We start from the raw sequence: 16,850 nt of genomic DNA on the forward strand, positions 1-16,850 counted from the left end.
ACATTAAATATGTAAGACTCAGTTATCCCCTGCAAACCTCCTGGTCACTATTATCTCAGTTACAACCATGAAACATTGGTTGAGCTTTGTAGCATTCTATCAAGGGGTTAAACCCCAAGCTAACCTATAACCTATGCTGTAGGTATCTACAACTGCACTGTCATAACCACCACCAAACCCCCCTACTCAAGTATAAATGCATTTTTCTGCCAGTGCTTATACTTGAGGTTTAATATGAACACTCCTTACATGTGAAGCAGACTCGAACAATGATTCCAAACACATTTTAATTAAAAAAAGTTTAACTTTATTAAAATATCTTAAACAAAAAGCCATGTCACATACACATCTTCCTGTACACCACTGTCTTATTCACAAAAGTAATAATTTCTCAAGTTATTACTGAAAGGGAAGAGTAAGGGACACAAGCAAGACATTTTAAAAGAAGACAAAATATAGAAGAGTAACTTTCACATTACTATAGTTCATAGATACATTGTTCCCCAGTTCACTTTAACTGGAGTCTATAAATTAAAAAACTAAGTGAAGATAGATCACACAGTACTTAAGAAAGCCTGCAGGTGGAAATGTTTACATAGCCATTGCCCTTATGTAGAGTTATTTTTAATGATATAATTAAAAGTCAAATTAATTTACACAATGGCAAAGCGTGTTGTGTTTATTTCTAGTTATTTTCCAGAGACATAATTTGGTGAGAAAAGCATTCACAGACTATTCCTGCTAACATTTCAAGATAGCCTAAAGATCTCTCTAAGTTAGCGGGGATCAACAGTCTGATATGCAAGAAATTTCTAAGTAACATACAATTCGTGTAATGAGGCGTGCTCCCAATGCTCACAGGCTACTTTCTTTTAAGTGCCATTTGAGAAACCTTTTGCATGTGACAAGCTTCAGTTGAAAAAATTAAGACAATAAAATCAACCTGCAGGTATCAAGTATTCCTTTTTTGTGACTGAAATGACTTAATTTCTGTTTTATTCCTACTGACGCAAGGATTCTATAAAATATTCACTGCAAAAATACTTTTATTTTAGTTTTTCAGCAAAAACACCTAAAAAATATTCCTCATTTCTTAATCTTTTCATTTGGTTGTGTAAACTTGTAATATTTAATGGCAGCCAAATCTTTCTTTAACTACACTTCTAGTCCAAATATTTGTAATTAAAGAATAATTCTGCAATAGCATTAATGCTTATAATCAAAATCTGCATTTCAGTCATACACTTTTGTTGCAGTGATGGCTGTCCAGATGGGATGCCTGTTGAGAGAGGTGAAAACAGTGATCTAACTTTGCAAGGCTACCTACGGAAACATGTGGGTCTGCAGCTGTTTTTTATACATATTTTACTTGGTGTAGTATTCTGAAACATTTCGTTGTTACTGTAATGTAAAATCTTGAGACGATAAATTTTATACTTGTCAAGGATACTCCTTTAGGTCAGGAAAAGCAGTAAGTATATTTAGAAGTTTGCAGCAATATCTTGATTTTTTTTAACAATTATAGTTACTGATTTTAACAAAATAGTTATTTTATAATTCATTTCACAAAAAGTGTGAAAACATTGACCTTTTGTGTTTTAAACTAATAGGTACAGATACTTACAAGCAAACATGTTGGTTTTTGGCTGCAGGTGTGTGTTAGTTCAATGTCACATGCTGTCTGTGTAGATTAGTTTCATTAATCCGGGTACAGCGTCAGGTCGAAATGAAACGATGATTGGACTGTAGTCTTAGAGGTGCTGACGCTTCTCCACTCATTCAATGGGTTACGCAAGTTCTACTGGCATGAAAAAAACACTCAGAAGGCCCTTGGCCTGTGATGTCTTCTGAACAAGTGGCCTAAACCTTTTAGGCCATCTGCCACTTACAGCCCCAGTGTCAAGGCATTAGTATACTTCAAACAAACTGTTTCAAATCATTTAACAGCATCTGAAGCCCCCTTTAAGATGGCTGAATCATTAGCTGTGTTGGACAAGCTCTGTAAGGAGCAAGGCAATTGGGTGCAGCCAGGATGACGCTATGATGGGAGGCTTTTTAGAGCAGGTTGAAACGACTTCAGATGATCAGAAGAAATAGTTTGTTTGGAGCATATTGAGGACTTCACACATCTTGGATGGTTTTGCACCAATTCATGTGACTCTGATGACTCTGAAGAACTCTCTTGTACAACTTCCTGCAGAGGTTTAAATGCCGGATATGCCCTACCAGTCAGTAGAACTGATGAAGGCCATTAGATAAGTAGAGAAATGCCTTCAATTCTACACCTTCACTTTCATTTTGACCTGACAATGTCAAAAGCTGTTTGTAGGTTTACTGAAGTAAAAACATTGACACCTTTATCCCAACCATGGGACCAGTGCCCCAAAATCCAGAACGTCGCGGTATCCCCCCAGCACTCTGTTGTGGGAAAACTGCTCCATCAGCATCAAAGGGGCTACAGTAAAGTTTCTGCCTCTTCAACGGTACCGTCCGACAGGCAGTACCTTCATACAAGTGAAGCTGTCGGGGTACTTAGAGAGCACCACAGGGTTGCCATCCATACGGACCTCACTGAGGCTCGGTCGTAGATAGTAGGTGTCATTGGACCTACAGAAGGTGTCTGTGTTGACCTCAGTGATGTTGTTGTTCTGGAGGAAATGAAAACAATGTTGAGAATGTAAATGAGTGAGGAACAGCCATCAATCCTGTAACCTTGATGACAATCTCCCCTAAATGTAGCAAAGAATGTATAACACAGTAAATTGTATAGCAACTAGAGGATGACTTTAATTTCTGAAGTCAACTTATTCATGTTTATTTAGTCAATAATAGATACAAACCTGTAGATGTAAGATCCTAACGTTCTCTGGGATGTGTGGAACGGCTTCCAGCTGGTTGTCAGCCAGGTACAGGTTGACCAGCTTGGTCAGTTTCTGTTGAGGGGAAAATGTACACCAGGGAGACCACGTGGATTAAACAGCTGTGTTTAGTTGTTTATTTGCAAGTGTACTGTATACAGCATACCTGGCTGGCTGTAATCAACACACTGTTTAAACCAAATATACTTTGGGAATAGTTGTGACAACAGTTATATGGATTTGTTTTCCTTTGGAGAAACGCTTTGTAGTTTTATTTTTGTGAGTGAGATGAAAAGATTGATGTCAAGCTCATGTTTGTGCATTAAGTACAAAGCTGGAGACAGGATGTGGTTATTTTAGCATTGACACTCAATGAAATTCACTAATTAACACCTTGTGTTGGGGGAAAGGGTCCCAAGGCAATGGTAATTTTAGGAGGAGTTATGTGCAGGAACGACAGCTGGGTTTAGTGACTGTCTACAGCTTTTTGAAGTCTTGTTGTGACACTGAGCTTGTCAGGTTTGGTACTAGTGTGTCTGCACAGAGACCAAAAACCAAAAGCTGTGTTTACTGACTGTATCAGGCAATCTGCGCTTTGACTAGAGATACTGCACAGAAGTACTGGTGGACTTATACTGTTCTTAATCAACAAATATTTGCAACATGTAACTCTCCATAAACCACAAACGTCAATTTTCTCATTTTAGTCTTGGTAAATTGTTGTATTTCCCAAAATGTTAAACTATTGAACTAAATAATTTAGATGTATGAAAACTCTAAAAAAAATTATAGGCTACATCCAACCTTTCCTGTAATCGCTTCTTATAGTATGTTGTACAATAATGTAAAGTTTTTCTACATAGTATCTTTAATTAAAGCTGTGATTTGTTTGTTCATATCTCTGCAGATTGCTTGCCAAATGCCGTGATTTTACCCAATCCCCATCCTTCAGTTTGGGTTGGGTTAGGGTTAGGGTTATATTGAACAATTGAGAGGGGATGATGTGTACCTTGAAAGCATTAGCTTTGACACCCTTGGTTTTGAGTAGATTGTTGTTGGCATTGAAGGACGTGAGCTTGGCAGGGAGCATAGGAATTTTGACCAGTTTGTTCTCAGCCAGAGACAACTCCTCCAGCAGGGTTAGCTTGGAGAATGCCCCATCTTCAATCTCTGAGATCAGGTTCCCTGTCAGGTCAATCCTCTTTAGAGTCACTGTGGACAGATAGGAAAAAAAAGGTTCTCATTGTTTATACTACAATATACATTTTGCATATATTGCACAAATAGTTGCATCCCTCTGAGTTTGTGTTTGCATTAAGTACAGTTTACACCATTTGTTCGTTCCTTATCATAGCAGCTGAAGGTTTGAACAGTCTGTTTTAAGGTAACTAATTCTTGTTCCTTCATCGTTCAAGTTTTAGAGACATCTGAAAAATTGTTATTCCAGTAATTTTTTTTCACTGCAGATGATAGCAGATTTCTATAATGTAGTACTAGTTAAACCAAGATGAAGTGGAATTGTTTGACCGAGACACTATTGAGATGGACAATCCCAAATGTATTTTGGATATATATGTTTATTAACATGTCTTATTGGAGCACTGCTTTTGGTTTATTAGAAATCCAGATGACAGAGTACAGTCACATGGACTAGCGTCTCTGTAAAGTTGCTACCCCAAATGCATAACATATGCAGTGCTTCTGAACTACAAAATTACATGTCGGCACCATGGTTAACTGTGCCAAATTACAATTACATGGCAATCACTTAAACAGTTGTTGTGGCAAAACAAACCAAAATTGTCAACCTCATGGTGGTGCTAGAGGAAAAATCTGAATATTACTTTAGTCGGTGTAATATGTTCTCCTTGGACCACAAAATGTCATGGCAATACATCTAATAGTTACTGTGGTATTTTAATCTCGACCAACCAACCGACACACAACCAATGTGGCTAAAAAATGGTCAATAATGGTGCAACAGAAGCTAAAATATCCTGACTCCCTAGTGTCTTTTTATTAGACCCTCCCTGCATGGTTAACAACACACAGGTCTTTCAAACTCCACACCTCCAGTTTGTTACGCAGAGTTTTTTTTTTAAATTGGTATTTTCTAGAAAGCTGAGATGTTGCTAATTGCATAACTATGACACAATCATGAGTTAAACATTATACAACTGTTTTCACAGGTTGAATAGGACTAACCACGACTGATTTTCACTTGTAAAAGTAATGTTGTGCCCCTTTAACAGCCAACAGCTGTATAAGGGCTTTCTCTAAATAGTAAAATGCAGAATAGAATTTCAATCAGTAAAGATCTTATCAAAGAACAAGACAAATAATCTGATCAAGTATTTGCTGCCAACTTTGAGTCTTTGACAGAATGACCAGTCAAACTTAGCCGACCAATCAACAGGTTTTGGTAGAGAAGGTTTTCCGACTTACCAATGTCAGCAAAGTCTTTGGAGCGGATCTTTTTGATCTTGTTGAAGCGGGCATACAGATAGGCTGTCTCCTTTGGCAAGGTGGGAACACTGGTCATGTCTGGACTGACCTCCTCACAGTACACTGAGCCAGTCAGGCATACACACAGCAGACAGGTGGGCAGGTCTGTAATGCAGAGACACCACACAAACATCAAGCCTTATTCAGAGTAATCTATTACTGTTTTCTTTCCTTTCTTGTTAGTGGGAAGATGTTGGAAGAAGGATTTAAAACTTTGATTCACTTGACTACTGGAAACAGCAAATTGTATGGCACGTCGGCTCAATAAACTGACAAAAGTGATCAATCAGTTATCTAAATAAAAAATATTTTGTTTGTTTGATTAATCAACTAATCATTGCAGCTCTATTCAAATACAGCAACTAGACTACTCACTGATACTAAGAAGGAAGGTTATGTTTGCTCTATACTGAGTCCTCTTAACTGGTTGAAGCGAACCATGAAATTTATATTAAGACTTCTATTTGTTTTTAAAATACTGCATGGACTGGCTTACTAGTTTACATCTCCAATCTCCCCATTTTCTATTCTACATTCAGATCCCTCAGATTCTCTGATCAATAACTCCTTGTTGTTCCAAAGTCCCAGTCAACGCCCAACTGTGACCCAGATTTTTCCTTGGCTGCTCCTAGACTATGGAATAGTTTACCTCTCCCAGGCAGGTCTTCACCATCTATCATCACTTTCCTTGTTAAGAGACCCACCCTTTTACAACTGCATTTCAGTTCCTTTAATTATTAATATAACTTCAACACTACTTTGATTTTGTGTGTTAGCTTTTTACTTTCCATCCCCCCTCTTATTCTTTCCTTTGATGTGACTATGATTAGGATGATTAGCTTTCACTTCCAAATTTTCCATAATTCAATAACCTAACCTAACCTAAAGGAGCAAGTGCTGACATTGTTGTAAAACCCTGGTAAACTCAACAATGCTATTTTGATTGGTGTGAGTTCCCCAAATCCTACAAAAATGGTTTTTTGACCTATATATTATGAAACACACTTTGAGTTGTATGTGAGTTGTTGTATGCCTTGAGTATTTACAGGCTAAAGTTGTAGTTTCTGTTTGCCAACACGTGCTCCTGGGTTCAAACACAACCCTGACTATTTTGTTCTGAGAAATCTGTAGTTTGTCTTTGAGCATATTTTTGAGATCTTCAAACCTTGAACAAATTGAGTCAAAGCTATTTTACAACAACTTGCCTACTGTTTCAAACTTCCTTTATCAATTGAAGTATAGCTTCTCTTATATGTGACCAGAAGTAAACAGGTCTTCCTCTTACCGGAGACGTCTCCTCCCTCCGAGATTGGGCTGTCATCAAGTTCATCAGCAGAAGGCAGCGCCCTCTGCAGGAGAAAACACAAACATGTTCATATATGGTGGTCCGCTCATTGAACAGAACAAAACATTGACATTAACCGTTAAGAATTAGTAGGTCATCTTTGAAAACATGGGTAAAAACCAAATGAAGATAAATAAAAATAATATAAATATCTATACTGAATCACATTTGGTCAGGTTTTGGTGGGGTTTGATGTTATGGTGAAACTGTATGAAATGGAGACAGTTTAACAGCTTTCTATCACAGCCACACACTTGTGACCAGGGTTTAGCCACCGCTTTATTTGGGGAATACAGTTTGCACAGTAGTGACTGTGGTGACATTAAGCCTTACAGTTATGAATTCACTGTAAACAGTAAAGGAGGTAACTGAACAACATGTTGATTAATGGAGAACAAGAACATTAGTCAGACCCTGTTTGATCTATTAAACTGAAACTAAGTGGGCTTTTAGACAGTAAACACAACTGTTAACAAAAAAGCAAGGGTTTGTATTGGTGTGAGCACAGGTGAGAAGATGAACAAAACAGTTTGAGTAACAGATCCATGATTTTTTAAAGATTTATTGACACTAAAACACTGTATGTCCCTGTACAGTTCTATGAGGCAGAATTTTCCGTCTCTAGCCCAGCATCTGGCATTCCACTGTGCCAACACAGTGGTATGATATGAAATTAAGAGAAGGATGCAATTCGTGACATAGTGCTGTTGCCGTTCTCAACACACACTCTATTCATTATCAACAATCTGAAGTTGATTCCCAAGCTATATTGGCAGACAGAGCTGTCTATAGCAGTCCACATTATATTTTGCAACTGGCTACTGGCTGACAACTTTCCACAGCCTTAACTGGTGTGCATGGTTCTAGTTATCCGTGAGCTGCAGTGTTTAAGAAGTGGTCTCTTTTTCTGTGTTATGCTTTTGATTTTCATTGTAATCTTGAGTTGTTGGCTCTTATGTCAGACACTGATAATCTGCTGTTATAGTTAAGTATCCCTACCTGGTCAGTTCATCTTTCAGAAATGCCCTGTACTCATAGTGACCCATGACCAGATTTTGTAAAACAAAGTCTGTGTTATGTGCTTGTAATGCTGTCATGTAGGAATCAATGAGAGATAGATTGGTTTCAAGGTTTTTTGCATTCTTAGCCCCTGACCCGAGAAGCCTTTAGACCATTGCAGGTTGTGATCAATTTCATCCTTCAGTGTTAGGAGTTATGGGGCCTGTGGATAGCTCCTGGAAAACATCTTTAAACTGTGTTGTCTGGGTAGCTTGGATCATCAACAAGCCATTGAGCACTTAAACTCATGAATCTTAAAGGTTATCTGCTAGGAACTAATCTGCCACCAGTAAGATGGTTGCTAGTCCAACATCCACTTATCTAATAGTTGATTAGTTTATTCTCAATCATCGAGGCCCTTTGAGTGGCTACAGCCAATCAGAGTATCCCTAAGTCAAATACCAACACTAGCCTGCAGTTTCTCTTAACTCAAACCAATCAAAGTGGAATCAAAGGAAATATGAGGCCTGTCTCTGAAGAGTCTGGCACTAACAGCCTTGTATGAAAAACAGCTGGGCCCAAATTAAGTTTTTACTCATTAAAACTGAAGTTATATTCAAAGACGTATTCTCTCACACTTATTTCTCTTCTGACTGGTCTCTGAATTCTTTGTGGGGTTTTCACTTCCTGCCAGTGGTTCCCCCAAGGAAGAACCAGACCAGAGTTTGGTTTTGGCTCATCCAAATATTTCTTCAAGAGGTTAGTGTGGTTAGTTTAGGGTTAGCGTGGTCAATTCAGGGTTTGGTTTGTCTGGTAAAATGACAGGTTAGACATAGCAAGGTGTGTGTGTGTGTATGTGTGTTGAAACTGTGAGCTTGATGAATTACCTCCTAGAGGAGGATGGTGAAGTCAAGTGCTAACAGATTCTGTCATTACCAAGTAGGAAAAAAGATTAAGTGACTAAACGATGAGCTGAATTATTAGCTTTTAGAATCAGGTGCCTGGATTATTGATCTTCAAATTGCCAGCTTTTAAACATGACTTAAGTCCTCCCATGGGGATTGGCTGAGTGTAATCTTACATTTTCTTTTCTTTCTTTTATCTTGCTTATTTTCTTTTTCTATTTTCTTCTTTTTTTATTTTCTAATCTTTGTTATGATCTTTTCTTAAAATGTGTCTCTGAGAGAAACTGGTCCGACCAAAATCATGGTATGTGTTTGTGTTTGAGCTCATAAATAGAAATATTTATTTTCTTTCCATTTAATTCCATACACAAAATGCATATTTTTTCATTTGTCTTAATTAATTTGTCTTTAAATCACCTTGAATTATTATGTAACCAGTGTAGAGATACTCTTGACATTGGATTGACATTGGACTACTGCAGCAAATGTGCTCAGGCTTGAACAAATTAGTAAATTTCAAATGTCAAAGTATATTTTTTAATAAATGCATTCATGCAGTTAACATTTTTGCCAAAGAGGCACATTTTAAATAATAAACATTCTTACCCTAGCCCTCCTTAATTTCAAATGGTCACTGAAGTAACTATTCAGCTCCCTGCCAGGTAGAGATCCCGGTATCAGCTGTGAGTCCTGGTCAAACTTCCTGGCTGAGGCAGCCACCAGCCACGGCACCAGCATACAGGTGAATAACAGAGCCTTCATGTTGTCCAAAGCAGTGTGACACTGACACACGAGCTTTCCTTAAAAGCCTGAGTTTGGGTCAGCAGATGCTCTCTGCTACGAGCCCCTGTCGGGATGTGTCAAATGACTGTATTTAAAGGCTGAACCAGTAGCTTCCAGCAGACTCTTAAAGCAGAATTTATAGAGCAGAGCACTTAACCCTTACCTGACCACCCACCATCCATCTGCTGGGAGAAAGGGAGAGAAACACACAGACAATGGACACACAGCCAGATGCAATGAAGAAAATAGAAAGAAGCGAATATGGAAAAAGAGCCAAAGAGAGAATAAAGTGTTGATTTTTTTCCTGTTAAATGTCACTTAAGTGTGTACAGGAGAAAAACAAGCACAGTAAAACTGCAGTGAAAGCAGAAAACTAAAAGTTGACAGCCACTGTGTGAGTGTGTTTTGTCAGGAGGAATGTCTGTGGTCTCTGCCCAACCACTCAGTAATGACTGGTAATAACCAACCTATCTTTCATTAGTCTGGATGAGTGTTTTTCTAACTTCACTGGCTCTGTTCTTCTTGTAGCAGTTGGTCAGAAAACACATTCAGCAGCAGCTAGACAGACATTGATTATAGGTTGCAATTGATGTGATTACTTTAGGGTGACCAGTAGTTGAATGTGATGTGCTTTCTGGATGGTCCCTCTGATGTTATAGGTTACGGTTGATTTCACTCAGTGGCTACTTTCTTTACATTTAGCTTGAGGGATGGATCGAAGGGGCGAGGTTTGTCACTATTTAAGAGTCTCTCAAGCTGCCCATTTAAAATATCCCTTTTAATGATCAACCAATGACCTGTGTATTGGAAAAATGTGTTCTCAGCTATTATGAAGGCAGAACAATTGGACCTTAACTGTATATTCATACAGACAACCCTGAAGTGCGGAAACTGCCTCGTACAAGACAAGTTTGATCTAAATGTTGTAATTTTCATGGTTCCAATGAATCATCATAAAGACATTTTCATTTCAAGGTCTAATACTGTCTGAAATATTTACAACTTTATATTTAGAACTTATGAAGTGAGACATTTAGTTTAAGACGTGGTAAATTGGTTGAGTGTATTTTTTGCTTGGTCTTCATGCATTATTTAAGCAATATCTCAACCTGCTTTGATGTGATTGATTAAAATATACCACCACCAGAATTGAGATATTAACACAATTACCAAATATTACAATATAGAAATTATAGACACAATCAAATGAAAACACTTTTATTAAATTGCATTGCATTAAATTGCACACAATTGCATTACAAGAGTCATTTACAAGAAAGTACTTCCTGGCTGCCTGCGGGAACTACTGCTTAACTAATGTTCATGCTAAACAGCTATCTAACCGGTTTGTTCACATTACTTTTAATATTTCCATTAAATTTACACCCATGGAAAAACTGTTCAATATCACTGGGGTCACAATGCGAAGTGTTTGGAATAGCATTAAGCTTACTGTTTTAGTGATGCCTTGCTTGGTGAGGTGAGGATACTGCTCTACCTTCTGTGGACACCAAGCTTTGGTCGCCAATAGTTCTGGAGAGAGCTCTCATGTTTGTTCATGCTTATGGACATTATCTCTTCAAGGGCCGCATTCGAAAGCTCTTGCACTATGGTACTGTGAAAACAGTGGCCGGTGTACCTCTGCGTCATCCCCACTTGATTACAGATTGTGGGCAACATTGTAATGGTAGCTGTGTAGTGATAATTAAAAGTAGAACTATAAAAGGACATGAAATATCATAGCTGTAGTTTACACCTACTATACACTCAATCAGATTGAGAGATTTTAACTACCCGTTTTATAATACATTTTTTATATCACCATAAATGTGGGTCAAGGAGGTTCTTTGATATTTGTCGTTAAGATTGTGAAGGCCACAGGTGCAGATGTAGTTTTCTTTTAGGTAATTTTAGGAGTCTTTTAGGCAGTTCTTCACCAAAGTCTTGGTGATCGACAGGGAAGTAACGTGTTAGACAATACAGTGTTAATGGTTTATCGAAGGTTCCTGGGTACTTTACATTTTGAGTTTTGATGGCCTAGGAAGAGGTTTTAGGGTCCCTTTAAAGAAGTAAGTTCTTGTGGTTCACATATCTTTCACTGTACAAAGAGCTTAGTTTTAAATGTGTGTCCTGTTTGAATAAAATTGTGTTGTCAGAAGCACAGCCAAAGTCTGTGACAACTCTGTTTGTGAGATTGGAGCCAGGACAGTCCCTGCAGCAGTAGCATTTGGTTTCCTTATTGCTTCCTTCCCGATATTGAGTTGACTTGAATGAGAATGTTGTTCTAACGTTCAGATGCTTCTCATCTTTGAACATTTTAACTCTGATTTTCTGTTCAGCCGTCTGATTGCCGTCTGATTAATTTCATTGTTTTATAAAGTATAACTTCACAGGTAGAGTGATGCGCCAACAGTGTCAAGGTTTGTACAGTACAGTCGGTATGAATTTTGATCCGTGGAATGGGTGATTAGTTGTGAAATAGTGGCGTCATAAGAGAGATGGATTTTACCACCATCACTTCTTTAATCAGTTGAATGAATTGCACCTTTTCAGACTGATCATTAATGGCATGGAATAAACTAATCAATTGTAGTCTTGTTAAAAATATGGTTGTTTTCCTTGGAGATGCTGGTTTTGTTCATAACAATCTTGTTAAACCTAACAGTCAAACTGGCTTCAATTATCCTTTGTATTGGAGTTGATTGAAGTATGCACATTGCCGTCACAGGAAAAACTACAGTCTTCTACCAAACCACGCTCAGAAGGACCTTATCTGTCTTGAGATTTCTCACCTGCATCACTATTAGCCACATTTAGGTCTAATAGTCTTGGGCAGTGTGCAAAACACAGGGGTCCTGGGGGGTCTTGGACCTCCTAATTTACAATGGGGGCCCCTTGAAAATCTCCTACCGAAGCCTTTATAGTTTTGGCCAACACCTGTGAAAAAAATAGGTATGCATCATCATCAATGCTTGAAAGAAAGACAGAAAAAACCGTGTCCATGATCTGGCAGGATATGGTGTATTTTCTGGAGGAAAAAGTCAAAATGCTCATTCAATAGTTGAGCAACCTCTAGTTGGTTCAGCCTTAGTCGTTTAAGGCCCACTGGCTGCATTTTCATGAGAACAATTTCACACAAATGACCATGAGGGTAAATAATCATGAAAATAATCTATCTCTGCATTTTTTGCCTATTATCCCATTAACTATAGCAGCAGGCTAACTAAGGTCCTCCAGCTTTTTGTGGGGCATTCTGTTTTGTTCCTAAACCAGATGAAATATATTAAATATTGTGGGTCTCCTCCCATTTGGACATCTCCAGAAAAACTCCAGAAAGCGACATCCTTACCAGATCCCCACCTCAGTTGACTCCTATCAGTGTGAAGGAATAGCTGTTCTTCTCCAAGCTTCCTGACGCTCTTGACTGCAGATACTGATCACAATGTAGATTGACTGGTAATTTGAGAGCTTCACCTTTAGCTTCAGCTTCAGTTCCCTCTTTACCATGACAGTCCAGTACAACGTTAACATTACTGCTAAATCTGCATTAATCCACATGTTGATCTCACAGTCCAACTTACCCCAATTACTTGAACAATTTCACAAAGCTCGTGACTATGACCTTCAGTTTGGAGTGAGTTGGTGTCCCGAGTGAAAATACTAGTTTGGCACCCAATAAATTGTCAGGTAAAATATAATATGTCCAATCTGAATTGGTTTTTGAAGAATAGAACAGAATTAAAATGCTATCAAGGATGATATAAAAAGGTGAATAGGTTCTTAGTGGTCTGAATGAACTCTAATCAGAACAATGATCCCTGAAAGATATTGTGAGAATGTCCTGGACGAGTCTTATCTCAACTGTTCACCTCTGTTATCAGTGCATCTCTGTGGTTCAATAGGTATCAGACCTATATGCCCTTGCTTTTAAAAAAGAATTATGAAGTGCTGTAAGGCAATGACACATGAATAAATAACAGCTAATATGATAAACACAAAAAATGCCAAAAGGGAATCAAAAACAGAATTATTGGAAAATGGCAAAAAAAAAAAATGTAGGGAAAAACTTTCCAAAGCAGAGACGCCAACAGATTCCCAGTAATAAAAATGAAGGGACTCTGTTCACTCAGTGTATTAAACAGCTGTTGAAGTCCGGCTGTTCTTGGGTTGATTTCAACCTTGGTTGTCAAATCAGAGAGATGCTGGGCTTCCACAGAGCTGTTACTAAGAACAATGTGCTGTCTTTTTGTTGTCTCTCGACACAGTGAAATGAGGAGGGGAACCCAACAAGAGACAGTACTTCACTATAAACAAGCAGAGCAAAAGAGCAAAGACTGAAGTTTAACAGCAAAACAGTTAAATAGAAAACATGTGACTATTTCAGCCTTCAAGAGGAGAGGAAAAAGAAGGGGGCCCAGATATAAACATCCAAGGAACATGAGCCCGGACTGTTACAGGTGTGTTAGCAATTATGAACACCTTTAAACTTTTATGACTCTGGGAAGAGGGCCAGCGACTGGAGAATGTTTTTACTGTCACTAATTTTCTGTACCAGAGTTTTGGTTGTCAGGGTGGTTTCACCGGTATTCCACGGCACAATAAAGTAAGTCATTGGTGAAAGCCACCCACAACAACACACTAAACACACATTATTCCTATTCCATTATTCCAGTTGAATCAATTCAAAGTGTGTGGCCTAGGCAAAGAGATCTCCAAATCAGTCAGTCTAAATCAACAAGAATGAAAAAAAATGTGACAAGAAAAGATAAAGTTTAATATGTGAACAGAAGACAGTGACATCAAAGCTAAGAAAGGTTTCTGCAAAGAATGGGAAATACAGTACAGGTTTGTTGTCACGCATGGGCAAAAATCCATGTCTCAGTGTTGATGATTGAAATCCACAAATGCAGATGAGAGCATACCGGACAAAGTTGGTTTTGGTTAGAGTTGCATTTTTTCTCAACTTTAGAAATCCTGTGAGAATGCAAATTGTCGTGCCTCTGAGCCAAAATAGAAATGGACATGTATTGAAGACAATTTGTCACGCTCATTACGCTGCAATTTGATGAGAAAAAGCAAAGAAATGGAAGATATTACTACATTTGGATGAGATGGTGAAGGAGAGACAAAAGCAAGAACTATAAACTGTAGAAAAGCTGGAAAAAAGAGAACTTCATCAGATACTCTTGACAACTGGTCCAGACTGGGATAGACTTCATTGAACTTGGCTCAATCATTTGACATGCTCAAATCAGAAATTAAGGCTGCAAATAACAATAATTTTCATGTCAATTATTTATTGACATTTCCTGTTTTTCCAACCAGCAATTTAAAACTACAAATGTTCAATTTATTACAATGTTACGAAATTCTCACATTTGCGAACCTTAAACAAGAGATTGTTTGAAAATGAGTCCATTATCAGAATAGCTGCGGATTAATATTCTGTTGATCGTTTAATCAAGTAATCAAGTAATCAAGTAATCGCTGTAGCACTATCCTAAATACAAATGGTCAACAAAACGTTGTCCACACCCTAAAACAAATTGTTTACCCTCAGTATTACTCACCAAAGCATGTGTATCTTTAAGATATAACAAACATGTTGAATGCATTTCCATACCCATAAAACATTTGCATATTTTATTCCCCAAATATTCTGAATCCTTTTGTTTGCTAGCTTGCAGTCTTTTTTTTCTTAACTGTCTTTGTGGACTCATTTTGTTTCTTTGCATGTACCACCACTACTGTAAGTGCCACTAACTTTCAAAAACACCTAATCAGCCTTTGAACAGCATAGCTGATTACACAAGGCCATGGCAAAGGAAAAGGGTTGTTACGTGATTCTTTTACATTTTTCTGAGGATAGTAGCAGTGAATGGGAGTGGGGTGCATTGTCTTATATATGCACTCTAGCCTTCTCTAGTGGGAATCACAATGCCGACTATACAGGATTTAGTGTAATGTATAATAATAATGTATAAAATCAATTGTCTGATTTGCATTAGAAAGAAACAATGACTTATATTTACTGCAAGAGCAGATTAGGCAGCAGCTTGTGTGTGATGTGTAATTACTGTTTCTGTCTTACAGTCCAAATCACAACTTCATAAGGAGACTAGTCTGTGCAACATGTCTGTCCTGGTCCAGACAATGATAACTCCATACAAAAAAACAGACCATAAAAATGCTTATTTCTGCTACAGGAGTAGGTTTGAGTAGTAAGATGCTTTCTTTCCTCAGCAAAACTGGTAAACCTGTTAGCTTGTTTCAGAGTGTATTCTTGAGGTTGCCTGCCCCAAGCTCACCACTTTTCTCTCATATAAACACAATCTTCTTAGTGGTAAATTTTTCTGGTTAACTACTTTTGACACCTGTGGTCCACGTGACAGTGAGCTGAATTTTAGGGTGACAGGTGTAAGTGAGCAATATGTAACGGCAGACTGACGCCAGCCTAGACAAAACAACATACGTAAGTGAATTTACTCCACACACAGACGCCCATTTGACTGCGGAGGAGCTTTCGACACAGCAGACCACCTGGCTCGGCATTAAACAGTCTTGGTCTGCATGGGTCTGGCTGACAACTGACATGATGTATTAACCCACCGCTGAGAGCTGTGTGTTTTGGTCATGACATAGCCATCCGCCAACTCTGGGTTGTAGCCAGCAGCTGCAGACCTAACTGCGAGGTTTTTCATTTTAGCTCAGTGACTCGTTATGTAATAAGTGTTGCACGTTTTTCAAATTAAATGGATGACACAAAACTACTAGCTTCAATTCCCTTATTAGGCTCCATGTGAAACTGATCAGCTGAAAATGATCACCTGACTCTGCACCTCCATGGAGCTTTTTAGTATCTTACAGCTTATAATTTTTGTTTTGTGTGACATTTACTGTATGGTTTTGTCTCAGCGCTCTCATCAACCTTTTTTCCAGCAGCAGCAGCAGGCAGCTGTTTTCAACAAACACGCTATGATAAACCCACTGCTCACTAGCTGCCCAGCACCAAATGGCAGACAGACACAGTTAGAGACTAGCTGGTGAGGAAAATGGAACATTTAGCAGATAAAAAGCCAGATGTTTTTCTTAGGAATTGGTGGAGACCAAATTTGAGTTAAGAGCAGACTGAATATTCAACTTCAATCCTGTCTTATAAATTATGTTTATTTACTACTACCAAATACATTTAGAAGGAAGCATAGAGAGGAAACAGGGGGGCCATGGCAACCATAGGGTTTAAGGTTCTAACCATGTAATCACAACATCTAGAGTTTGAGTCCTGCTGGGGACATTTTTGTTTAGTATTAAAAAAGAAAATACCATAACTGATGTGATACAGCTGTATTTGAAATGTAGTGCCTTTGTAAGAATAAAATGCTGAAACGGAGAAAGTGATATACATAAACTGACAATTAGCATGAGTCTATTAGAATAGCTCTTGTTGAATGTACA

The 16,850-nt window shown here is 38.2% G+C and overlaps 2 protein-coding genes across 2 annotated transcripts in view; one reads left to right on the forward strand and one right to left on the reverse strand.

Moving 5' to 3' along the window:
- cenpp (centromere protein P) overlaps nt 1–16,850 on the forward strand; it is a 107,642-nt gene that overhangs the window by 17,352 nt on the left and 73,440 nt on the right. The window lies entirely within an intron of this gene.
- On the reverse strand, nt 1,578–9,485 carry ogna (osteoglycin, paralog a). Its single transcript, XM_053316549.1, has 6 exons — nt 9,219–9,485; nt 6,649–6,712; nt 5,304–5,468; nt 3,868–4,070; nt 2,841–2,933; nt 1,578–2,648 (listed from the first exon to the last, which is right to left on the reverse strand). The coding sequence occupies exons 1-6, from the start codon at nt 9,372–9,374 to the stop codon at nt 2,478–2,480; spliced, it is 852 nt and encodes a 283-aa protein (XP_053172524.1). The 5' UTR covers nt 9,375–9,485; the 3' UTR covers nt 1,578–2,477.

This window comes from Scomber japonicus, chromosome 3, assembly GCF_027409825.1.
Source record: "Scomber japonicus isolate fScoJap1 chromosome 3, fScoJap1.pri, whole genome shotgun sequence".
NCBI classification, from domain to species: Eukaryota; Metazoa; Chordata; class Actinopteri; order Scombriformes; family Scombridae; genus Scomber; species Scomber japonicus.

Coding starts and splice junctions, on each gene's coding strand:
- ogna (XM_053316549.1), bottom strand. CDS start 9,374: ATGAAGGCTCTGTTATTCACCTGTATGCTGGTGCCGTGGCTGGTGGCT. Junction 5,469..6,648: donor GGAGGGAGGAGACGTCTCCG/GTAAGAGGAAGA, acceptor TCTGCATTACAG/ACCTGCCCACCTGTCTGCTG. Junction 2,934..3,867: donor TCAAAGCTAATGCTTTCAAG/GTACACATCATC, acceptor TCCCCTCAACAG/AAACTGACCAAGCTGGTCAA.